Source organism: Mus musculus, chromosome 5 (genome assembly GCF_000001635.26).
Source record: "Mus musculus strain C57BL/6J chromosome 5, GRCm38.p6 C57BL/6J".
NCBI classification, from domain to species: Eukaryota; Metazoa; Chordata; class Mammalia; order Rodentia; family Muridae; genus Mus; species Mus musculus.
In genome coordinates, this window is record NC_000071.6 from 110,343,898 (window position 1) to 110,367,382 (window position 23,485).

The following is a 23,485-nucleotide window of genomic DNA, read 5'->3' on the forward strand; positions in this document are numbered from 1 at the left end:
TTAGAACAACTGAATGCATAATTTTAGGGAATATTTTGTAACAAAAGACTGGGTCTTGGCCCATCTCAGACGCCAGTTGTCCAGATCCCTTCCAGACAGGACCTCCCCACCCGAAATCACCAAGCTGATCACATCCTTCCTGTTTTCCACCAAGGACCTTCATGGATCCTGGTGCCATTCTTTGTGAGTCCTTCTTTCTTAGAAAAGTCCTGCTTTAATTTGCCTGAGGCTGAGCATGCTTATACAAAACCAGTAATCCCACCACTTGAGAGGTGGAGACAGGAGGATTGTAAGTAGTCAGTCCTAGTCAATCATTAAAGAGCTAACAAGGAGAGCTGCTGGAGCTAGGTGGTGGAACACTTGTCTAGTACTTGTGAGGCCCTGGGTTAAGTCTCCACGCCCCCCACCCAGGGGCAAAAATCTCAAGTGAACGAACAGCCCACACACTATAGAACAGACAGAAGGATTGATAAATGAGAACAAACTGAGACTATTATCAGGGGGCAGAGTCAGCACCAGACATGAGCACCTGACTTAGGAGTGGAGAAAGGGAACTCTGGGTGCCTAAGGAGTTGTGGTCCTAGGGCGGGGTGGGGGGTGGGGAGGACAGTGGGGAGGGGGCACAAAGAGTGGGTGTCCTACACTGCTGGGTAGGGGTTTGTTTGGCTATTGGTAGCTGGTCTTGATTTGGAACAGAAGCAAAAAGCAGGAAAGCAGGTAAAGTATGGTGGGAGGCCATGTCCACGGAATCTCTACATTCTGTGCAGAGGGCGGGGCAGGAAGTGGAGTGGAGTTGAGTTACTGCTCAGAGACTTGAGGCCAAGTACCCTTGGCTAACCTGTAACCCTCTACTTCAAGGCTGACGTCTGCTTGGAAACTGCAGTTTGGCTGCTCTCGCTGCACAGAGGAGCAAGTGGACCTGAGGCAAGGAGGTAGGGCCACTGGGAACTCAGCAGTTCCAAAAACTACCTTTCTACTCCCAGGAATAACTCAGATTGTTCCTGTCCTGTGGTACCTGGCAGGAAACAGGAGAAAGATAGTCTAGTTTCTGGGTCTACCCAGCGGTTGCAATCATCCCTCTTTCCCCTCAAAACAGAGTGAAAAGTTCATTGTAAAATGGCTTCTTCTGAGACGGTGCACACCCTGGAAAACTCCTGCTTTGTACAATATGAAATAACTTAGAGAAGGGTGTAGCCTGATCTCAATAGCCCTCCGTGCCCAACAGAGCACATCTTCCCATTAAACAGTGCCTTTCTAGGCCCTGACACCACTCTTCCATCTGTCTCCGTGGACCTGATGATTCCCAGGCCCTTATGTAAGTGGCGTTCAACAGTATTTGGCCTTTTGTGACTAGCTGATTTATTTAACACGGTGCGCTCAGGGCTTTCCTGTGCAGTAGTCCTTTATGAACAGTGGTGATCTGTGACCCTTTTATACTGGGCTTCTCATGGGCAATAGCAGAGTGCTCTTGGGCTGTGTGAGGTATATCCTGTCCAACTTGGAAACAGGACCTTGTCAGGACTTAAAGGGAAGGTTGCGGCTTAAAAACAAAAATCGCTTCCTGGTTTCAAACACAAGAAGAACACGGCAAGTTTGAAATTCAAAAGCGTTCAGGTTGTGGCTCAATTGATGACATATGAAGCCTATTTAGCTATATGGAAAGAACACTGGCTGAGTTTGTACAATAGCTGTGGATCTGCTCCTTTGACTGGGACAGTGCTATGTGCCCTTGAGTTCCTGGTGGCAAGGGGCATCTAGGACCTTTGACTTGCTGTGAAGGAAACAAGAGTAGATTCTTTCCACCCTTAGCAATCGGTCCCATTCCTGCGGCTGGTACAGTCAACCACAGGCAGTGACTGGGAAAAGGAGAAGAAGGAGGTCCGTGGTCAGCATGGGGAACTCAGGGTGTCTCCCATTACCAATGAGAAGTACAATTGGTCTTGAATTGGAAAAGTAAATAAAAGCCAGGGGAGCTGAGGACAGAGAACTGGCTCAGCAGCTAGCAGCACTTACTGCTTTTCTAGAGAACCCGGTTTAGTTCCCAGCATCCACATGGTGGCTCACAATCACTTATATATAGCTCTAGTTTCGGGCATGTATGTGGTGCAGGCAAAACAAACACATCTATAAAAATAAAAATAAACAAAAATTTAAAAAACAAAGGCATGGAGGCAGAGATCTGATGGAAGATCCGCACTCTAGAACAGACAGAGGAAGTCTGTGGTTGGCTCCCCAAGGACGCCTCAAACTGTGGCTCTATGTTTTGTTGTCGTTGCTTATTTGTATGTATTTGTATGTGTGTGTACTTTCATGTGTGTGCTTGCCTTGTCTGTATCTTCTGCTGCATTGAAATGGATTCACTCATTAGCCTAGCTCTTATCAATTAGGCTTGTCTGGCTAGCCAGAAGGCACCAAAGATCCTCCCCAATGCTGGTATGCCTACCACTACACCTGGCTTTATTTTTATTTATAATTTTTATTTTAAATGTATACATATATTTATGTGTGTGGGTGTTTTAAATTGCATGTATGTATGTGTACCATGTGCACGCCTATTGCCTACAGAGGCCAGAGTGGGCATAGAGTCCCCTGGAACTGAAATTACAGACAGTTGTGAGCCATCATGTGGGTGCTGGGAACTGAACTCATGTCTTCTGAAAAAGCAGCAAGTGCTCTTAACTGCCGAGCCATATCTCCAGCGCTCTCTTTTTATTATGTTTTATTTATTTGTGTGCATAAATATGGACGAGGAGCTTGTATGGCGATCTGAGGACAACCTGTGGGAAATGGTTCTCTCCTCCCACCATGTGGGTCCTGGGGATCAAACGCGGGCCATCAGGCTTGTAGGCAAGATGTGCTGAGCTATCTATTACATGCTGAGCCATCTAACCAGCCCACGCCTGGCCTTTTTTCCATGAACTCTGGGAGTTAACTTGGGTCCTCGTGATTGCAAGGCAAGCACTTTACTGACAGAGCTATCTTCTTAGCCTCACAGCACTGCTGTCTTTTCAAAATGTTTTATTTTTGATTGTGTATGTGTGACTGCATCTGTGGATATGTTTATATGTGTACAGGTATACAAGAGGCCCAGAAGAATTGCCTGACCTGGATGCTGGGAACCGAACTTGGGTCCTCTGCAAAAGTAGCAAGCACTCTTTACTGCTGAGCTTTCTCTCCAGCCCCACAGGGCTGGTTTCACATAACACGCTGGACCTGTATATTTTGTTTCTCGGGACCTAAGATTGTTTCTTGTGGGGACATGAAACATTGTGGAAACATTGTGGTCAGTGGTTACTCTGTGAACCCTAACAAGATAAAACCAACAGATTATGAGGAAAGGGCTCTCTTTCACACTGCCTGGTGGCAACCGTCTCGAAAGCCTCTGCTAAGACTATCAGCTTGCTTAGCATATCCTACAAACTTGGACACAGTGCTGAAACGTGGAGGAAGGTTGTTAATCACGTAGTCAAAGATGTAGTTCCAGGCCATAGCGGTGGCACAATTTCTGAGTTCAAGGCCAACCTAGTCTACAGAGTGAGTTCCAAGAGAGCCAAGGCTACACAGAGAAACCCTGTCTTGAAAAATCAAAAAAAGAAAAAAAAAAAAAAAAGAAAAGAAAAGAAAAGAAAAAAATAGGAGGGCACTAGGGAGCACAAACCTGAGTTGATCCCTGTAACCCCTATGGTGGAAGAAGAGAACTGACTTCACAAAAACTATCCTTTGACCTCCACATACGCACTCAATTAAAAAAAAATGAAATAAATTTCCATGCCCTTGAACGTCCAGGAACATACCAGTAGTTTACTAGAACACATCCATCCCTAGTGTAGTGCTGTCCATTCCTAATAAATGCCAATGTTATTTTGAGTTTTTGAGTTTTTGTTTTTGTTTTGTTGCAGCCATGGCTGTTCTGGAACTCCCTACGTAGACTATGTAGACCAGGTTAGCCTCAAAGAGATCTGCCTCTGCCTCTTGAGGGCTAGGATTAAAAGTCTGTGCCTCTTTGTCCAGTCCAGTACTTCTGATAAGGGATCTACAACAACAACAACAACAAATAATAATAATAATAATAATAATAATAATAATAATAATAAGACCACAGGATGTAAGAGCCACAGCTGTGAGACTCAACAATGGAAGGGACCCTCCTCCAGAGTTTCTGGAAAGAACCAGCCCTGTTGATGCCTTGATAGCTTGTGGGCTTTTGTCTCCAGAGAATAAATCCCTATTGTTCCAAGCAAAAATTAAAAATAAATAAAGATAAGTGTTTCTTGGGGTCCAACGTAAACATACTTAGCAACCTCCTATCAAAAGAGAAACTTGGCCGGGCAGTGGTGGTGCACGCCTTTAATCCCAGCACTTGGGAGGCAGAGGCAGGCGGATTTCTGAGTTCGAGGCCAGCCTGGTCTACAGAGTGAGTTCCAGGACAGCCAGGGCTACACAGAGAAACCCTGTCTCGAAAAAACAAAAACAAAAACGAGAGAGAGAGAGAAAGAGAGAGAGAGAGAGAGAGAGAGAGAGAGAGAGAGAGAGAGAGAGAGAAACCTGAAGCTTGTCGTGGTGGTTCACACCTCTCATCCTCACACTCAGGAGGGGGAGGGTGAATGTGAGGCACCCTGATCTACATAGAGATGACATGACAGCCAGGACTACATAGAGAGACTCTCTCTCAATGGCCACTCCCAAAGAGAGAACCCTGAAATAAATGATCATGGCAGAGTTTATTGGAACAAAAAGTGACTTGGGGCTGGGTAGCATGCAGAACCATGAAAACTGATGGCTAGGCAGCAAGCAATGCAAGGCTCACAAATAATAAAAACAGGGCACCTAACCTGCTGGGCTTTGGGGGGGGGGGCGCATTTCAAACTTCTGTTGCACACAAAACAAAGTGTTCAGTCCTTGTAGTAAGCCCTTTTTTCCACTGGCTCTTTATCTTTTTTCCCTTTCTTTCTCCTTCATCTCCTCCCCCCACCCCTTTTTTTGTCTTCCTCTTTCTCTTTTAGTGCAGATCAAAATAGAATTAGGCCTTCAGGCTGTAATGCTCTCTCCCAAAACCAATGAACCAGACTCTCGAATGAAATGTTCCAGTGCAGTGAGCTGTGGCTTATTTTATACCTATAACTCCATCGTTATGGAACCCAAAACTCAAAGGACCCATGTGTCCTGCTGATGTGTTGAGGAAACTCTTTGCTGAGATTCGCTGACTGGCTGACTTCATTCTTGGGGAGGTACTTGGTGGCCAGACATCTTTATCTTAGGATATCGTTTGGGCAAACAAGTCACACAGCAGGTGCTCAGTAAAAATGCCAAGCTTGGTGGCATGGAACAGAGCTCTGGAGGAAACTAGAACTCCTATGCCTCCCCAGTCCTCTCTTCCTGCTCTGGCCTCCCAGTGTCTCCAGTCTCTTCCTGTCCCCAGTTTAGGAATCAAAGAGGGAGGCGAGCCCGAGATGCCCCTGGACCAGCCTAACAGGTGCTAAGGGAATTCCTACCTCTGTCCTGAGCCTTGGGGTATAGGTCCCCTCTCCTCCTGATGCTCCAGTGTCTGCCATCCTGTAGTCCCAACACTCCATCAAGGCCAATGCAGAACTAACAGCAAGATGGGGGTGCTAGCTAGAGACCATATCTGAGCTTCATAACCTCAGCTTCTCTGCCAGCAGGGTTTCTTACTGTGCCTCCAAGAAGTCTAGGAAGTAACACACATAGAGACACACATAGACTCTCTCTGTCGTTGTCTCTGACTCTCTCTGTCTTTCTTTGTCTCTGTCTCTGTCTCTCTCTCTCTCACACACACACACACACACAGAGAGAGAGAGAGACATTCTCTCTCTCTCCCTCTCCTTCCCTCTCCCTTCCCCACCCCACTCTACTTTGCAACCCAGAGATTTCCCAGGAAGAATGGAAGAAACCAAACAAGACACCACTGGAAATCCTCTGAAAACCAGAGGCTCAGGTGGAGCATGAATCAGAACTTGTATTCTAGTTTGCCCTTGGCTACTGTGACAAAAATACCAACTGAAACTAACCTGGAAAGAAAAGGTTTCTTTGGATAACACTTCCACATTACAGTCCATCACTGAGGAAAGCCCGGGCAGGACCTCACGCAGGACCCCAGAGGCAAGAACTGAAGCAGAGATGCCCTCTCCTGGTGTGTCTGAAAACAACTACAGTGTATTCATAGACATAAAATAAATACATCTTTTAAAAAAAAAAAAACCACAAGTAGTCATATTGGGTATATTAGCATATTTTCTGTTAGATTATATCGAGGGGAGAATTATTTCATTCTGCTCACATCATCGGGAAGATAGGAAAGACGTTCTCTGGCTTGTCACACAAGCACACCACTCTTTGCAAACTCACAATCGGCTCTGGTACAACCATCTCTCACAAATGCCTGTGATAACCCAGCTTGGAATACTTTTAAGGTGACTCTGAAGATTCAGAGGTGAAGGGAGGACAGAGAGGGAGGCACTTTGTTTTGTTGCATGAGGGCAGAGCCGCTGCCACACGTTACAGCGGCTGGATGTGACAGGGGCAGGGAAAAGAAAGAGACATATCCCAAAGTCCCACATCCTGCACTCTGCCAGGCTATCCCGTGACCTTTCCCTCTGCACTTCACCGCTTATGCCAGACACAGAGTCAGACTTGGACCAGGCCAAGCCCTTTAGCTGCTTCTTGAGATGAATAGACACTGTTCTTAGAAACAAAGGAAACCCAGGCCATCCGCAGCGTCTCGGTCAGTGTTTAAGGCACACCAAAATAAGAACACTAAGAAACAGGGACCATGACCCAGGCGCAGGGAAGCCCTGACGGCAAAAACCGAGGGAGAGGGTACTCTTTTGATGTTACACTCCTTAATGTTTGGCCTCTTTCCTGGCTTTGTCTTTCACGGAGAATCTAATCCATTTGGAATTTGCTTCAATGGGAGGAGGGGATGTTGAAAGCCCAGGGTCAAGCTAGAGACAGCCTAATCAGTAAAGTGTTTGCTGTAGAAGCATGAAGGTCTGGTGCTCCATTCCTAGAACCCACATAAAGAAACCCACTGTGGGCCTGGAGGTGGTGGCGCACGCCTTTGATCCCAGCACTGGGGAGGCAGAGGCAAGTAGTTCTCTGTGAGTTCGAGGCCAGCCTGGTCTACAGAGTGAGTTCCAGGACAGCCAGGGCTATAACCGAGAAACCCTGTCTCAAAAACTCAAAGTAAATAAATTAAATTAAATAAAGGAAGTGAGCTAACAAATCAGGAAGAGACACAGGGGATCCTTAACCCAAATGAAAGAAACCATTCTGAAAAGCCACAGACTGTGGTTCCAGCTAGAACCTTCTGGAAAAAGTTGAACTACAGAAACAGAAAAAGAGAAAACCCAGCTGGACTGGGGAGAATGAGCAGGAACAACAGGCAGTTCTGTGTGACTGTGTGACAGTGGACACACCACACCGTTTTCTATCTGTCCAGATCAGAAACGTGGCTGACAAGGCCCACACTGAAAACCTTGAATTTAGCCAAGAGTGCACATGTATGTTATTGGTGTTGCTATCCCACCCCCACTAGTGTGACATATTGACTGAGGAAGAAAGTAGATGTATAAGAACTAGGAATCGGGGCTGGAGAGATGGCTCAGGGGTTAAGAGCACTGGCTGCTCTTCCGAAGGTCCTGAGTTCAATTCCCAGCAACCCACATGGTGGCTCACAACTGGCTATACTGGGATCTGATGCCCTCTTCTGGCATGCAGGTGTACTCAGATAGAGCACTCATCAGACACACCAGAAAAGGATGTAGGAGCCCCATTACGGGTGGTTGTGAGCCACCATGTGGTTACTGGGAATTGAACTCAGGACCTCTGGAAGAGCAGTCAGTGCTCTTAACCACTGAGCAGTCTCTCAGTGCTCTTAACCACTGAGCAGTCCCTTGTCTGTTGTTTGTTTGTTTTGAGTCAGAGTCTTGCTATGCAGCTCTGGCTGGTCTGGAGATCACAGAGATCCTACTGCCACTTCCTAAGTGGTGGAGTTGGAGATGCTTGCCATACAGTTTTTCTGCTTGTTTTTTAGGGAGAGAGCGAGAAAGAGAGAGCGAGAGAGAAAAAGAGAGAGTGAGAGAGAGAAAGAGAGAGCGAGAGAGAAAGTGTGTTCACATAGTCTAAGTTGGCCTCACCTCATGTCTTTGCTTCTCAGTGCTGGGGATACAGTCAGGCACCGTCGAGCCATGTTTATGTGTGGGAATCAAACTTTGTGTGTCCTATGTGCTAGGCAATCAATCTGAGAAACAGTCCCAGGCCTTATGCACATTTTTTTTTCTGTAAACCCAAAGCTTCTCATAAAAATAATTATTTATGGGGGCTGGAGAAACAGCTCAGAGTTTAAGAGCACTTCCGGAGGTCCTGAGTTCAATTCCCAGCAACCTCATGATGGCTCATAGCCAACTACAATGAGGTCTGGTGCCCTTTTCTGGCTTGCAAGTATATACACAGGAAGAACACTATACATAATGAACAAATAAGTCTTAAAAAAAAAGAGAGAGAGAACTGGAGAGATGGCCCAGTGGTTAAGAGCATTGATTGTTCCTCTGAAGGTCCTGAGTTCAAATCCCAGCAACCATATATGGTGGCTCACAACCATCTGTAATGAGATCTGGTGCCCTCTTCTGGTGTGTGTCTGAAGACAGTTACAGAGTACTTACATATAATAATAAATAAATCTTTGGGCCAGAGTGAGCGGGACCGGAGTGAGCAGAGGTCCTGAGTTTAATTCCCAGCAACTACATGATGGCTCACAACCACTTATTTATTTGTATGTATGTGAGTACACCTGTACTCACATACATTAAATAAATAAATAGTTTAAAAAAGAATAGAAAAACAAAAAAATTACAAAAAATTAATTGTTTTAAAAGCTATTTTATGCCGGGCAGTGGTGACACATGCCTTTAATCCCAGCACTTGGGACGCAGAGACAGGTGGATTTCTGAGTTCGAGGCCAGCCTGGTCTACGGAGTGAGTTCCAGGACAGCCAGGGCTACACGGAAAAACCCTGTATCGAAAAACCAAAACCAAAACCAAAACAAATAAAAAGCTATTTTATAAGAGACAGTACTGGGGAGGGAAGGGGCTATTTTGCTGTATGCCCAGGGCAAGGCTTACTCCATAAAACCCTGACAGGTCCAACGTGAGATGTCTGTCTCGGTGTGGCCGCCGCTGCTGCTGCTGCTGCTGCTGCTGCTGCTCTGGGCTGTACCCACATTCCAGGATAAGAACACAAGGGTTTCAGCCTACAAGGTGAGCTCAGCCCATGCCTTCCCATACATGTCTATTCTCTAGAAGGCTGGAGGCAGGGTGGGGAATCCAGGACCTAGATGGAGCAGAGGTGACAGGAGCCTGGAGCATCTGGGCAGGCCCAATGGGGAATGATGTGAGAGCATATACGGTGAGTGGTACAGTCATAATGGTATCTGAGGGTCTGTATCTCACAGCTGCACCCAATCGTCATGCAGCCCCATCTCAGTGAAGTCCTAAAAGACACAGAAGATTGGGAGGATGCTCCAGTAGGCAGGGTGCAAGGGCTCTCCTAGGGTCTCCCTGACTCCTTTCTGTGCAGTGTCATATCCCTGGTTGCCTTTGGGCAACCCCAAATCACCCAGTGCTGTGTCCTGTTGTTCTGTGATTCCCTTCTCCCAGCTGACCTTCTGAGCACCCGGCCTAGGACAGACACTTTTTTTTTCTCTTTTCATTTTTTTTTTTAAGATTTATTTATTTATTATATGTAAGTACACTGTAGCTGTCTTCAGACACACCAGAAGAGGGAGTCAGATCTCATTACGGATGGTTGTGAGTCACCATGTGGTTGCTGGGATTTGAACTCCGGACCTTTGGAAGAGCAGTCGGGTACTCTTACCCACTGAGCCATCTCACCTGCACCTCTTTTCATTTTCTGTTTTGGCTTTTTCGAGGCAGAGTTTCTCTGTCCTGGCTGTCCTGGAACTTACTCTGTAGCCCAGGCTAATCTCCAACTCAGAGAACCACCTGCCTCTGCCTCCCGAGTGTTGGAATTAAAAGGCTGCACCTCCATGGTCAAGCTTACATGCTCTCTTCCACTCTCCCCTCTCCTTGTCTTTCCCTTTTCCCAGGTTAGACAACACTCTTCAACCTTGAGTTGAGGGGAGGTCAAAGCAAGGACGTCCCGGAGTGGGTGGAGCCAATATCTGACCGGAGAAGCCCCCTGGGACCTGGGTCTGCTGCTGCCTTAAAGCAGGTGAACAAAACCCGGGTGTTTCAGGGGATCGGAGAGATGTGTCGAAACAATTCTGAGTGTCAGAGCGACTGCTGTGTCACCAACAGCTTGAACCCACAGAAATTCTGCACCTCCCAGACCGTGTTTTTGGAATGTGTGCCCTGGAGGAAGGTGACTGGAGCCCTGGGCAACATCTAGGGAGGGAAAGAAACCGGCAGGGGACACCTTCTAGCCCCACTTCTACCTGCTCTTGGATGAGCTAGAGGAAATGGGCCCCTGGGGAGGGAGAGAGAAGGGAGTTCTCGGGGTGGTTAGAGGGACTGGGAGTCCCTGGCAGCAGAGAGCGCGGTTCCCCTGTTCCCTCACAGCCAAATGGGTTCCTCTGTGAAGAAAACACAGAATGCCACAGCAACTGTTGCATCAGGACTAGCAGCAACCCAGACAGGTTCTGCTCATCAAAGACCATCTTCATGCAGTGTATATCTTGGCGCAAGGTGAGCACGGAACAAGGACCCATGGACCCATGGGGCAAGGTCCCTGGTGAGAGGAGGGGAAGAAAGACTTTCACTGGGGCTAAATGATATCTGACCATCTCTCTCCAGCCCGAAGGAGCCATATGCCAACACCACCTTGAATGCTGGGACCTGTGCTGCCTCCCACTGAGCGAGAACAGCCCTTCTTCCCACTGCACAAAGCGCACCGGGCTCCTGGCTCTCTGCCTGCCAGTCGTGAGTAGCCCACCCCAACCTCCACCTACTGAAGCTGCCATAGGGGTGGGGTGAGGGTTATGTGTGAAACCAAATCCCACCAACAGAGGGCACAGTGGCTCCCTGTAGTTAGAGTCCATTTGTCTCCATGGAGCTGACTTGCGGGTCCGGAGTTCCTGGACCAGGCACTGAGCCCTCTGGGTATGAAAGTATAGGACACAATGGTAAAGGCCTGTTGATCTCACTTGGAGGGGCCAGAAACCTGCCAAGTCAGGAAGCTGGTGTTGAAACTAATAGGAGCTGGAGCAAAACTAGTCTTCAAGCCTATAAGAGTGTGTGTCTATATCTGCACATGTATGTTATATGTACATGTTATATATACATGTCTGTTCTGTCTTTCTCAGTCTCTATCTCTGTCTCTCTCTCATAGCTCTGTCTCTGTTTCTCTCTGATGTGTGTGTGTGGGTATGCATGTGTGGATGGTCTGTGTGTGTGTGTGTGTGTGTGTGTGGCATGTCTGTGTCTGTGGTATCTACCAAGTAAAGGTACCATTACAACTACCAGGCAGAAAGGGTCTCCTAGCTTCTCTCCTTCCCACCTCCTTTACTTTCTACTGGCCCTTAGTGGATCCAGAGGACAAAACCTCACAGAACAAGAGCTATGGAGAACAGGGGCTTGTGGGAGTGAGCAGCCTAATTGTGTGCGTGGGCTATGTACACCATGGAGGCTGTGTGCTGTTCAGTACATAGTTTGTTGTTAGACAAACTATGGTGTTCAGGGGGGGGTCTATAGCTCATAAGGTTAAGAATATGGCCCCTGTCAGGAGAGTCCAACCTATTGGGTGTGCTTTAGCTTGGTGACTACTTTAGACATCCTGACACACCTCAGGGAACAGTGTCTGGGCCCTGGACAACGGTGCTGTGGATAATGCATAGAATGAAGCTCATATGATTCTCTCTCTCTCTCTCTCTCTCTCTCTCTCTCTCTCTCTCTCTCTCTCTCTCTCTCTTTGCTGTCTTGTAGTGAATGAACAAGATCTTGTGTGATACAGAACCCAAACTGGACTTCAGAGACCAGAAAGTGCTTTGCTCACATCCAGACTGTTCCCTTATTTGGGTTCTGAAAATCTGTAGGAATTAGAGCTCTCTGTCGCTTGCTGTTAATGTGAATTCCATGAGTCCCACACATGAAGCATCTGGGGGAAAAAAATCACAGGATTGCTGCTGAGTTACTGCACGTAAATAAAAACTCCTGGTTTACAAGGACCTTGTCCAGTCCATGTTTTTCAATAACAAAAGTATGGAAATCTTTGGAAACCCCAAAGACACATTTGGATTTGCTCAGCTCCACTGCGATCACCAGAAGGGTTTGAGATGTTGGTGCCTCTCTTTAAGAAAAAGATTCAAAGCCAGGCGTGGTGGCACACGCCTTTAATCCCAGCACTCGAGAGGCAGAGGTAGGCGGATTTCTGAGTTCGAGGCCAGCCTGGTCTACAAAGTGAGTTCCAGGACAGCCAGGGCTACACAGAGAAACCCTGTCTCGAAAAACCAAAAAGGGGGGGAAAATTCAAGGACAGGATGGCCTGCACAGGGCTGTAAGTTCAAACTTCAGCCACAGAAGAAGATAACATTTGGTTAATTAACTTAATATGGAAGTATTTATCACACCAACTCTATACAAGTTATAAATGTATAAGTTCAAAATGATAATATGCAATTTTTAATAATTGCTAACTTTCCTAGGACATTTTATTTCCAACTTTTTGGCTTCATCATCATTTTTAACTATACTTACAAAGTAGCATTTAGGGGCCAACAAAGAGGGCTCAGTGAGCAAAAGGTGTTTTCTGCCAAGTCTGATAACCTGAATTCTAGGATCCATAGGTTGTGCAGCGGGTTGGTCTGATGCTATTTGTACTTATGTTAATATTTGTTCCTCAAAAAGGGTTGCCCTAGAGTTCCAGGACAGCCAGGGCTATACAGAGAAACCCTGTCTCAAAAAAACAAGAGAAGAAGAAGAAGAAGAAGAAGAAGAAGAAGAAGAAGAAGAAGAAGAAGAAGAAGAAGAAGAGGAGGAGGAGGAGGAGGAGGAGGAGGAGGAGGAGGAGGAAGGGGAAGGGGAAGGGGAAGGGTTGCCCTTGAAAAGCAAGTACTCAGGTGGTGCCTTGTGAACCTTCTCCCATTTTTTTTTCCAGAGGCAGGGTTTCTCTGTGTAGCCCTGGCTGTCCTAGAATCCACTCTGTAGACCAGGCTGGCCTTGAACTCAGAAATCCACCTGCCTCTGCCTCCCAAATGCTGGGATTAAAGGCATGCGTCACCACTGCCCAGCAGATTTATTTATTTATTATATATAAGCACACTGTAGCTGTCTTAAGACACACCAGAAGAGAGTATCGGATCTTATTAGAGATGGTTGTGAGCCACCATGTGGTTGCTAGGATTTGAATTCAGGACCTTCTGAAGAGCAGTCAATGCTCTTAACCGCTGAGCCATCTCTCCAGCACCCCCCACCCATTTTAAAAGCAATATTACAGGGATGCATAATGAAAACCATGAACGGAGACTTTTGAAAAAGACACAGGAGTAAAGCAAGAAGGAGCCCTGAGCCACGGGCTCTAGTGTCTTCTTTAGAAATTACCTCTAAGCCGGGCGTGGTGGCGCACGCCTTTAATCCCAGCACTCGGGAGGCAGAGGCAGGCGGATTTCTGAGTTCGAGGCCAGCCTGGTCTACAAAGTGAGTTCCAGGACAGCCAAGGCTATACAGAGAAACCCTGTCTCGAAAAACCAAACCAAAAAAAAAAAAAAAAATTACCTCTAATGAATGGGAGCCAGGGCAAGACTCTGTGCTGTTCCAAAGACAGCCACCAGATGGCGATATAGCCTTGGCATGAAAGAGCCTGGGCAGGAGTTGGTACCTGGCTCAGAAAATAAAACAGGCAGAAGTGGAGTAGACACACAGCACACAGTCTTGGACCTCTAAAGTCAGAGATCAGGATGAAGGTTGGCTCGGGAGGTGATTCCTGGGACCGTTGAGGCAGAAGCTTGGTCTATGGAAGGGAAAAGTCAGTGGAATGTTTCAAGATGCAGCAGGCTGGGTAATGCTGGTCCCCGGAGAGCCTGTCCAGGGCAATTACACCTCAGAAGTGCTTTATGGCTTTAATAATATGGTGGTGGAAAATGGGGGGTGGCTGCTGCTCAGCGCATGTTTTATTCATGTCAGGAAAGACTGACTGATATCTACAATTAGCATCAGAGACCACAGCATAGCAGGGCCACTGCGCGGTTACAAGAACCCAAGCTGCCAGGCAGGTTCCAAGAAAGCAATGCTGGTGGCAAAACTTCTTCAGGAAGAGGACTTGGTCTTGGAGGCAACCAGGGGTTCCTCTCGCTAGACATCTAGAGCATCACATAACGTGAAGGTGAAGGTGGAACTGAGGACAGCCAGGGCTACACAGAGAAACTCTGTCTCGGAAAAAAAAAAAAAAAATCTCAGCCGGAAATGGTGGTGCCCAAATTCCAGTACTCCAGAGGCAGAGACAGGCAGCTATCTGTGAGTTCAAGGCCAGCAGACTACAGCGTTTGTTTCAGGACAGCCAGACCATGGCTGCTACACAGAGAAACCCTGTCTTGAAAACCCAAAGCAAAGGAAACCTAACAAATCTCTCACAGGCAGGCCCAGTCATTTGCGTTTTAATGGATTCCTCATGTGGTCGTTGACAACCAAGAATAACCATCACAAGTCCTCATGGTTGTGCAGCCAATCAAGCAGTGCCTTCAGTAGGGCTGCAGCCGCTTTTCTTTTCTCTCATTAGAAGACATCGCAGGGGCTGGAGAAATGACTCAGTGGTTAAGAGCACTGACTGCTCTTCTGGAGGTCATGAGTTCAAATCCCAGCAACCACGTGGTGGCTCACAACCACCTTGTAATGAGATCTGATGCCCTCTTCTGGTGTCTGAAGACAGCTACTATGTAACTTACGTATAATAAGTGAGGACAGACCCCCTGGCAGCAATGAATTACAGAAACAGTGAAGAGAAACCTGTGAGTTCATCAGCTACAATGAGGCAGAACCTTTGAGGTAAAGAGTTGCTGAAAGGCAGACCTTCCTCAGAGCCTTGATCACCTCTTGTGTGTGTGTGTGTGTGTGTGTGTGTGTGTGTGTGTGTGTGTGTAGAGCTCCGTTGTGCTGGCTCCCATTCATTAGAGGTAATTTCTCCTTTTTTTAAAAATTATTTTATTTATTTATTTATTTATTTAGGTTTTTCAAGACAGGGTTTCTCTGTGTAGCCCTGGCTGTCCTGGAACTCTGTAGACCAGGCTGGCCTCGAACTCAGAAATCCGCCTGCTTCTGCCTCCTGAGTGCTGGAATTGAAGGTGTGCGCCACCACACCGGGCTAGAGGTAATTTCTAAAGAAGACACCAGAGCCGGTGGCTCAGGTCTCCTTCTTGCTTTACTCCTGTGTCTTTTTCAGTCTCCATTCATGGTTTTCATTGTGGATCCCTGTGGTAATCTTGCTTTAAAAAGGGGGGTGGGGTGGGCGAGGAGGGGGACTGGAGAGATGGCTCAGCAGTTAAGAACACTGACTGCTCTTTCAGAGGTCCTGAATTCAAATCCTAGCAACCACTTGGGAGGCACATCAGACTAGGGGACTTTTTACAGTTGGAGCACAGATGGGGTCTTCCAAACTTGACTCACATCATTCCCGGAGTGAAGATGAGTGTTGTTTGTGTGTCACTTCATGCAGCTGCAGCAGCAGCAGCTGCAGGGGTATTGAGAAAGCTCATGCCACAGCCTCTCAGAGAGCAGGCTTCGCTGCAGTCTTGGATAAGACCATCATCCTCAAAGCTAACCCTCCACTCCAGAAAGGAGTGTCCACCTGAAGGCCAGCGCCACACTAATGAGGTGTCAGCACCAGACAATCACCCTTTTGGACCTGGAATGAGCTTGGAGCCACTCCCTCCCTTGCTCAGGGCTTGAGGCATTGTGTTCCTTGGCTGTCAGTTCAGTACGAATCTACATGAACCCCTTAGACACATGGATGGTCTTAGCCAGAGGATACCCTCCACCTGCTGTCCACCCCTCATGGTGAGCTCTGTGGCCCTGGCAGTCCTGTGGCATTTGAACAGGGCTCTATGAGCAGCCCCCAATTCCATCCCAGTCAGGGCTCTGGCAGAAAGAAGTAAAAACAAAGTTAAAAAAAAAAAAAAAAAAAAAGGCAGGTGTCAGGTGTCACTGGCTGGCCTTGAACATGCTATGTATGCTTTCATAGAAATCCACTTTCCTCTGCCTTTGCTGGGGTTAAAGGTATATGTGATCACACCTGGACAACAAAGTATATTCTTTTTTTAAAATAAAGATTTATTTATTATATGTAAGTACACTGTAGCTGTCTTCAGATACTTTTTCTTCTCTCTCTTGCCCCACTTGCTCTGGCCCAAAGATTTATTTTTTCATACGTAAGTACACTGTAGCTGTACACCTCAGAAGAGGGCATCAGATCTCATTACAAATGGCTGTGAGCTACCATTTGGATTTGAACTCAGGACCTCTGGAAGAGCAGTCGGTGCTCTTAACCACCGAGCCATCTCTCTGGCCCACAAAGTATATACTTGATGCTCAGGCTTTGGAATCACTCTGATGGATGCAGATGAGGAAAGCAGATGAATCTCTGTGAGTCAGAGGCAAGCCTGGTCTATATATCAAGTTTCAGGACAGCCTGGTCTACATAGAGAGGCCCAGTCTAGTCCAGGCTACCCTGGGAGGAGGTAGGTGTCAGAAAGACCAATCTGCCTCATGGTTTTCTGGGGATGCAGGGGAATGTTCCCCCTCTGCCACCCACTTACTCCAAAGCATCACTGAGCTCACAGTGCCCTTCATTCTGAGGCTTGGGTAGCCACTTGGTTGTAGCTCATAGATAGTCATCAACAGAGCTGCTGTGACTATTTTCAAAAGACCTCCAACATCTGACATTTCCTCACAGGATGGGACAAAGAGGATCGCCGACCTTCACTTTAAAAAAAAAAAAATGCCGTTCCTCTTGCATATAATTCTGCCCTAGTTGTATATAATTCTGCCCTAGTTGAACACAGCCTTGTGTTAAGTACAATGGAGGTAGCAGAGCTGGGGAGCAACAGGAGAATCTTATCTGTGGGGCTCTAAGTTGTCTTTTGGGTTCTCATTCGCGTTGGGTTGAGATTTTTCTGGTGATGCCGCTGCTTTTTAGGGTCACCCATGTTCTGTAAGTTAGCCCAATCAACTCATTGATTTCCCAAGCTCGACTCCGGTGGACTACTGCTGTGGTTTGTCACTGGTGTTCTGTCGCCCAGCCCTGTCACTCGGTGAGGTGACCTGACCCAAGTAAGACTCAGCAAGAGATACACTAAATCAGATGTACAGCGGGGGTCCTGAGCTTCATCTGTGTGAGCAAAGGTGGAGGGGATCGTTGGCCAACTCCTATCTCAGGCATTCTAAGTTTTCATTTACTGCATAAAGGGTTAACCTGATTTTGGGCCATGCTAAAGACAGTGGGGATCAAAACCAACCCCGTGTGGTAGCATGTTCCTATGAGCCACAAACCCCACCCACAAGAAGTGGGACTCTAAGGGTGGGTTCCATGCAGAAAACCTGATAGATTCTGGTAACATGGGCTGCTGTGTCCAGGATGGTTAGGGTCACCTGTTACCCAGGGCCAACCAACGTATAAGGTCAGTGGAGTTCCATGCAGACAGGGAGGGGGTTGTTGCAGCAGAAGTGCCACAAAAGCACAGCTCCTAGGGAGGCAGAGGAAGGAGACAAGCAGCAAGGACTGATGCCAGCCACACACTGTCTCGGGATGTCCTTGAAGCCCAGAGCCCCATACCCCAGGGAGGAATGCAGGCAGTGAGGTACTTGCCTCAAAGCCAAACAAAACACTGGACCACATTTCATCCAAATCAAGGTTGTATTTATCTCTCTGTGTCGACTGACACGAAGACAGACTATTTAAAATAACCAGAGTCCACTGCGGAAACCAGGCTGGAAGGAACGGAACAGAGTAGTAGACGGGGTGCCGAGTGTTGATTCAGCATAAATGTGCTGGTTGAGAACCAAAAAGGACAAGCTGACAACACACCACACACACAGCACACGGGAAAGCTGGAGAGGGCAGGAGTGCAAAACCAAAACCAAAGGAGGGATGAGAGGCTTAGTGACAGGGAGGGCAACGCCCAGATGCTGGGCGCTGGGAGGAAAAAAACTGTGTCTTCTGGTAACCAACCTTTAGACTCTTGAACGTCTAAGATTCTGCCTGGCCTGCACAAATTCTGAGAACACTGCAGTAAGACTAGCACACGGGTGCAGGTTGGTCCTTGTGACTAGAGCCAGCCAGTCCTGAAGCCCACTGTGAGTCTAAGCAAACATCCACAAGTGTGGCTCTCCGGAAGGCCCAACCACCTTGGTAGGAAGCTCAGAGACCGTCTCCCCCTGAATATCCCGCTCTGCCTCCCAGGCTTGCATAGTTGAAGGATAGTTGTTGCAGTTAAACTGTTGAGTGTGTTCACAACTGACAGCCGGGTGGGTTTTTGTGACCACGTACACAAATAACCAGAGGGGTTTCTAGAAACTTGTTATAGACTGTCCAGGTTAAGAATTTAATAAGTTTTATAATTATATCAACAGAGTATTTACATTTTTTCCTAAAAAAACAAACCAAGGAAATCCTCTTACAACTATGCATAATAGAATAAGGCAGAAAACCCAAAGTTTTGTACATTATTATTAATTACTATTTTAATATATATCTGTAACGTCGGTTCCAAGTACCAAGGGAAGGCCAGAGCCGGGCCTGAGTTCGGAGCCTCACAGTGCGCTGGACAGAAAGACCATTTCTTTCCATAAATAAGACAAACCCTGGGGCTCAAATGGGATCTGAGAAGTTAAACTGCAAATCCCAACTTAAAAAAAAAATTTTTTTTTTGTTCTTTAAAATGTCGTTAGAGCACAAAATTAAGAAAAATACAAAACCATTAAAAATGCTTTTGTCACTTGTGAAGGGGGAAAAGATACAAAGCTAAATTTTTCCCAGTGACCTAATCGCAAGCTCGGAAAATGAAGTCACCCCCAGAAAAGCGAAAAGTCCTCGACTATGTAGGCTGCAGCGTGGCGCTGCTCCGGGACTCAGGGGAACTGTGCTCAGGTCCCAAGAATTTAAGTGAGCCAGCTCGCTACGCCGGGACTACCGCGCCTCCACCTCGGGAGGGTTGCACGCGGGCGAGTACTCCCGTGCCTCGCCAGGCCCCAGCGTCGTCCTGGGATGCGCGGGCGGCGTGGGGACCCCGCCCGCAGTCACCAGTGGAGGAGGCGCACCGAGCACCGCGGCGGCCGGCGGGGTGCGTGCCAGGAGCGCCCCGTGCAGCGCCCCAGGAGCCAGGCGTGGGTAGTGCACGGCCGGCAGCAACGCGGCGGCGTCGGAATCGGGCACGCGCGCGCGCTCCAGCTCCTCCCGGCGCACCTCCTGCAGGCGCTCCGGGCTGTAGTCGTGAGGCTCGCGGTCCCGGTAGGCGCGCTCCGAGAGCTCGAAGGGAGAAGGTCCCGCAGCGGGCGGCGGGGCTGGGAAGGAGCGGCGCGGTAGTTCCAGGCCCCGGTAGGTGTCGCGCGGCGGATCCCACACGAAGCCTGCTGTGCCCAGGCCCATATGTGTAGCTGTGGAGTGCACGCTGACGCCCGTGAGGTCCGGTGTCTCGTCTTCCCTGCGTTCCTCCTTGACCTTCACGTCGCCCTGGGGCCGATCAGGCGTCTGCTTCCCGGACTCCCGACCCAGTAGGCCTGCCAGGCGTAGGCAGTCGCCCAGGGCTGCCTTGCAGTAGGGTGACGGAGGTCGCGCAGCCAGTTTGGCGCCATCCTCTTTGCTAGGTGAGTGGCTCTCCTTGACCCGAGTCTCAGCCTCACGCTCGGTGAGGACCCCAGGGCGGCTCAGCTCACCGGAGCCCCGCTGTAGGAGGCTGCTGATGGGGTGGCCCACTGGTGCTACAGGCGACCCGTGGCTCAGCAGGCGCGTCTTCTCTAGGAGGTCCCTAGGGACAACAGGATAGAGCCATTACCTACAGCAGCTACAGCTGCTAGAAAGCCGTTTGTCAAGTTTCTATGACCTCAAGCTTCCTGCTGTGTGGAGCTTCTCTGTATCCTGGCCTGGTGAGGTGTTAGAAGTACCCCAGCTCAGAGCACACAGCAGACAACAGGAGGCTCTTAACATCTTTCCCTGGTTTTTGGCTCGGTTCTTTATACAGCTCTGGGTGGCTGGCTGCAGCCCGACAAACTTAAGGGAGTTCTCCCACATGGGGTGCGGGTGGGGGAAAGCAAGGCAGCATTACTGCCCCAACCATGGAATTCTCTGCTCAAGACGTAAGCAGGCACCAAGTGTATGCAGCTGGTTTGTGTTGATTTAACCACAGATGGATGGCTGCTTTAAGCAACAGCCTAAAATCGCAGGCCTGTATCCAGCCTGTGAGAGGCTGAGACAAGATTCACAGGTTCAAGACCCATTATAAAGTTCAAGGCTAGCCTGGGCAACTTGCCCTGGGGCACTTGAGGGTCTGGTGGCAGGGATCTACTGCCACCCCTGGGCCAGGAGAGGAACTCACCCTTTTGTGGTAGGGTCCCCAGCTGTGCAAACTCTTCTCTCACATCTGCTCACAGCGGGGAGGGGGGGGGGTCTGTCACAGGGTGGGGGTGGGCAACTCTGCTTCTTGGGGGGTGGGGGGCAGGACAATGCCCTCAGAGAGCATCCTAAGGAGGGTTGTGCCTGCTGCAGGAACTGCATGGATCAGACCAGCTTTTGTCTCCTGTGGACCTTCCACCCCACATGTCCTCAGTGCTTACAGTGGGCTGTAGCACACGTGTTGGCCTGAGGCCACCCTAGCTGGATACTGGTGACCTCCACCTCATACACTGACCCACACATCTGCTTTTCACCCAGCAAGCTCCTCCCAACCAATGTCTGCTACCATGGGGGTGGCCCTTACTCAAGTAGGGCTCCCAGATCAGACCAGAGTCACCTCAGTGAGACAGAGTCCACCTGCCACTGGGTGTGTGGCAAATACCTTTAGTCTCAGCACTACAGAGGCTGAGGCAGAAGGATCTCTGTGAGTTCAAGGCTCACCTGGTCTATACAGCAAGTTCCAGGATAGCCAGGGCTACAGTCTCCCTGTCTACAGGGTCTCTCCTGTCTCAGAAAGAATCCAGTCATTCCCACAAACAATCCCATCCTCTGTGCAGGAGAGGAGACATGTGACACCTACAGGGGCACTGCCTAGGGTTTACTGGACTGGAGGGCATCAATGTCTTGGGCAACTCCTAGGGATGTCACCCAAGCAGGCTTTTGACCCTGGCCTGACTGCTAAAACCACATTATATTGATTTCAGTAGCGTATACCTTGCTCAAATATGACTGAAGTGCACCCCCAAATCTTGTGTTTGGGACATCTGTGGAGGAAGAAGGAACCCTCAAGCACTAGGTCCACCCTTCCACCTGGAGTGCCCCACCCCCCATCTACTAATATTTAAGCCAGGGAACGCTTTACTTTTGTGGTCCTAGGAACTGATGCCACAGACCGGGTTTCTCTGTGTAGCCCCGGCTGTCCTGAAACTCAACTCTGTAGACCAGGCTGGCCTTGAACTCAGAAATCCGTCTGCCTCTGCCTCCCAAGTGCTGGTATTAAAGGCGTGTGCCACCACGCCTGGCTTTGGTGGTAAATAGGAAGTGTTGGTCCCCTCCCCCACCCTGAAACTGGGCTGGCAACAGCAACATTCCTTCTGGATACTGCGGTCACCCCACCTAGAGACAAATATTAGCTTTACTCTTTTTCGTTCCCTTGTCTATTCTGCAACCCAGCAGAGAGAACTCACTCTTTCCTCTGTCTCTGCCTGTGTAGGCCGTAGGTTCCACCCCCTCCTATACCCAGCCGTACTGACTAAAGTGTCTTTCTAAGGTAAAGGGTGGAACGAGAAAACCCAAAGTTTTGTACATTATTATTAATTACTATTTTAATATATATCTGTAACGTCGGCTCCAAGTACCAAGGGAAGGCCAGAGCCGGGCCTGAGTTCGGAGCCTCACAGTGCGCTGGACAGAAAGACCATTTCTTTCCATAAATAAGACAAACCCTGGGGCTCAAATGGGATCTGAGAAGTTAAACTGCAAATCCCAACTTAAAAAAAAAATTTTTTTTTTGTTCTTTAAAATGTCGTCAGAGCACAAAATTAAGAAAAATACAAAACCATTAAAAATGCTTTTGTCACTTGTGAAGGGGGAAAAGATACAAAGCTAAATTTTACAAAGCTAAATTCTTTCTGGATGGAACGAGCCCTGGTTAGGGTCGGTCAGGACTGAGCTCGCCCTGCACAGAAATGTGCTTTGTTGCCATCTTAGCTTGTGAATGGAAGCAACCGTGTGACCTTGCCACCATCTTGGTAAACGTAACCCGGGTGGTACCAACAAAAACCCAGCAGCATCCATAAAACTCCTTGGTACTGCCTGGTCCTCTGGAGATCACTAAACCCCTTTTATGATAAACTACAGAGGTAACTGATGAACCAGCCTGCCTCCATCTTAGGCTTGAAAGCCATCTTATAATAAAGACAAACTAGATTTACTACTGTTTATGATTAAATCTCTGTTTCTCAAAGAGTGGGCTATGCCCCACCTGTAACCTTAACTACCAACAGTTCTGTACAGCCAGCCCATTCCAAGAAACAGCAACCATGGCGTTGTTTTAGGAGGTTGCTATAACCATCTTGCAACCCTATCTTTGTCAAAAGGTTATCATGACCACCTGTTGTGACCACACACTATTTTGCTTCTTTCATTCTGCTGATCTTGCCCCATCCCCCATTTAGAAACCCCCTTCCCCTGACCCCTATCTTGCCCATGTTCAATGCTGACCTTAAGGGGAGGCAGCCTGTACATATAGATGATGATTATTTGGGTAGTTGGTTTTTTATCACATCTTTGGGATTAACAGTAGCGTCAGAAGTTCTCTCTCTCTCTCTCTCTCTCTCTCTCTCTCTCTCTCTCTCTCTCTCTACATGTATGTATGTATGTATGTATATATATATATTATATTAAAATAATACTAATATTTTTAGTTTTGACAGTGAGGTGGTTTGAATAAGAATGACTCCCATAGGCTCATATGGGTGTGGCTTTGTTGGAGAAGTGTCAAAGCCCATGCCAGGTTCAGTCTGTCAGTCTTTCAATCTGTCTGTCTGAGCTACTTCTCTAGCACCATGCTTGCTGCCACGCTCCCTGTCTCATAATAATGAGACTGACTCTCTGAGACTGTAAAGACGTTCCCAGTTAAATGCTTGCTTCTGTGTGAGTTGCTATGGTCATGGTGTCTCTTCATAGCAACAGAACAGTGATTACGACAGAAGGTGGTACCAGGAGTAGGGTGTTGATGTGACAGGCCTATCGTGCTGTTTATTGAAAGAACAGAGACTTTAGGACTTTAGAAGAGTGCTTGAATGCTTTAAATGGGGTTTCCTGGACCTTCATACTAGGAACAGACATGGTGCTGAG

At 48.1% G+C, this 23,485-nt stretch overlaps 2 protein-coding genes across 5 annotated transcripts in view; one reads left to right on the forward strand and one right to left on the reverse strand.

Moving 5' to 3' along the window:
* Positions 1-609: 609 nt before the first annotated feature.
* Lrcol1 (leucine rich colipase-like 1) lies at positions 610-12,197 on the forward strand. 3 transcript variants are annotated; one of them, XM_006535032.2, is made up of 7 exons: positions 610-717; positions 859-932; positions 9,157-9,273; positions 10,271-10,396; positions 10,594-10,719; positions 10,828-10,953; positions 11,956-12,197. In XM_006535032.2, exons 3-7 carry the CDS (start codon positions 9,169-9,171, stop codon positions 11,956-11,958), a joined length of 486 nt encoding a protein of 161 aa, XP_006535095.1. In that variant the 5' UTR covers positions 610-717; positions 859-932; positions 9,157-9,168; the 3' UTR covers positions 11,959-12,197. The 3 variants fall into 3 exon arrangements, 2 of the variants coding, with proteins under 2 accessions (XP_006535095.1, NP_001297638.1); NR_132326.1 differs by lacking the exon at positions 610-717 and adding an exon at positions 10,122-10,246 and having other exon boundaries at positions 833-932; positions 10,333-10,396; NM_001310709.1 differs by lacking the exon at positions 610-717 and having other exon boundaries at positions 833-932.
* Positions 12,198-17,853: 5,656 nt separating this feature from the next.
* Fbrsl1 (fibrosin-like 1) overlaps positions 17,854-23,485 on the reverse strand; it is an 86,753-nt gene continuing 81,121 nt past the window's right edge. For both annotated transcript variants that reach the window (NM_001142642.1, NM_028596.2), the window contains one exon: positions 17,854-19,982. In NM_001142642.1, coding sequence (NP_001136114.1) covers positions 19,145-19,982 — 838 coding nt within the window. In that variant the 3' untranslated portion in view covers positions 17,854-19,144. The remainder of the gene's footprint in view (positions 19,983-23,485) is intronic.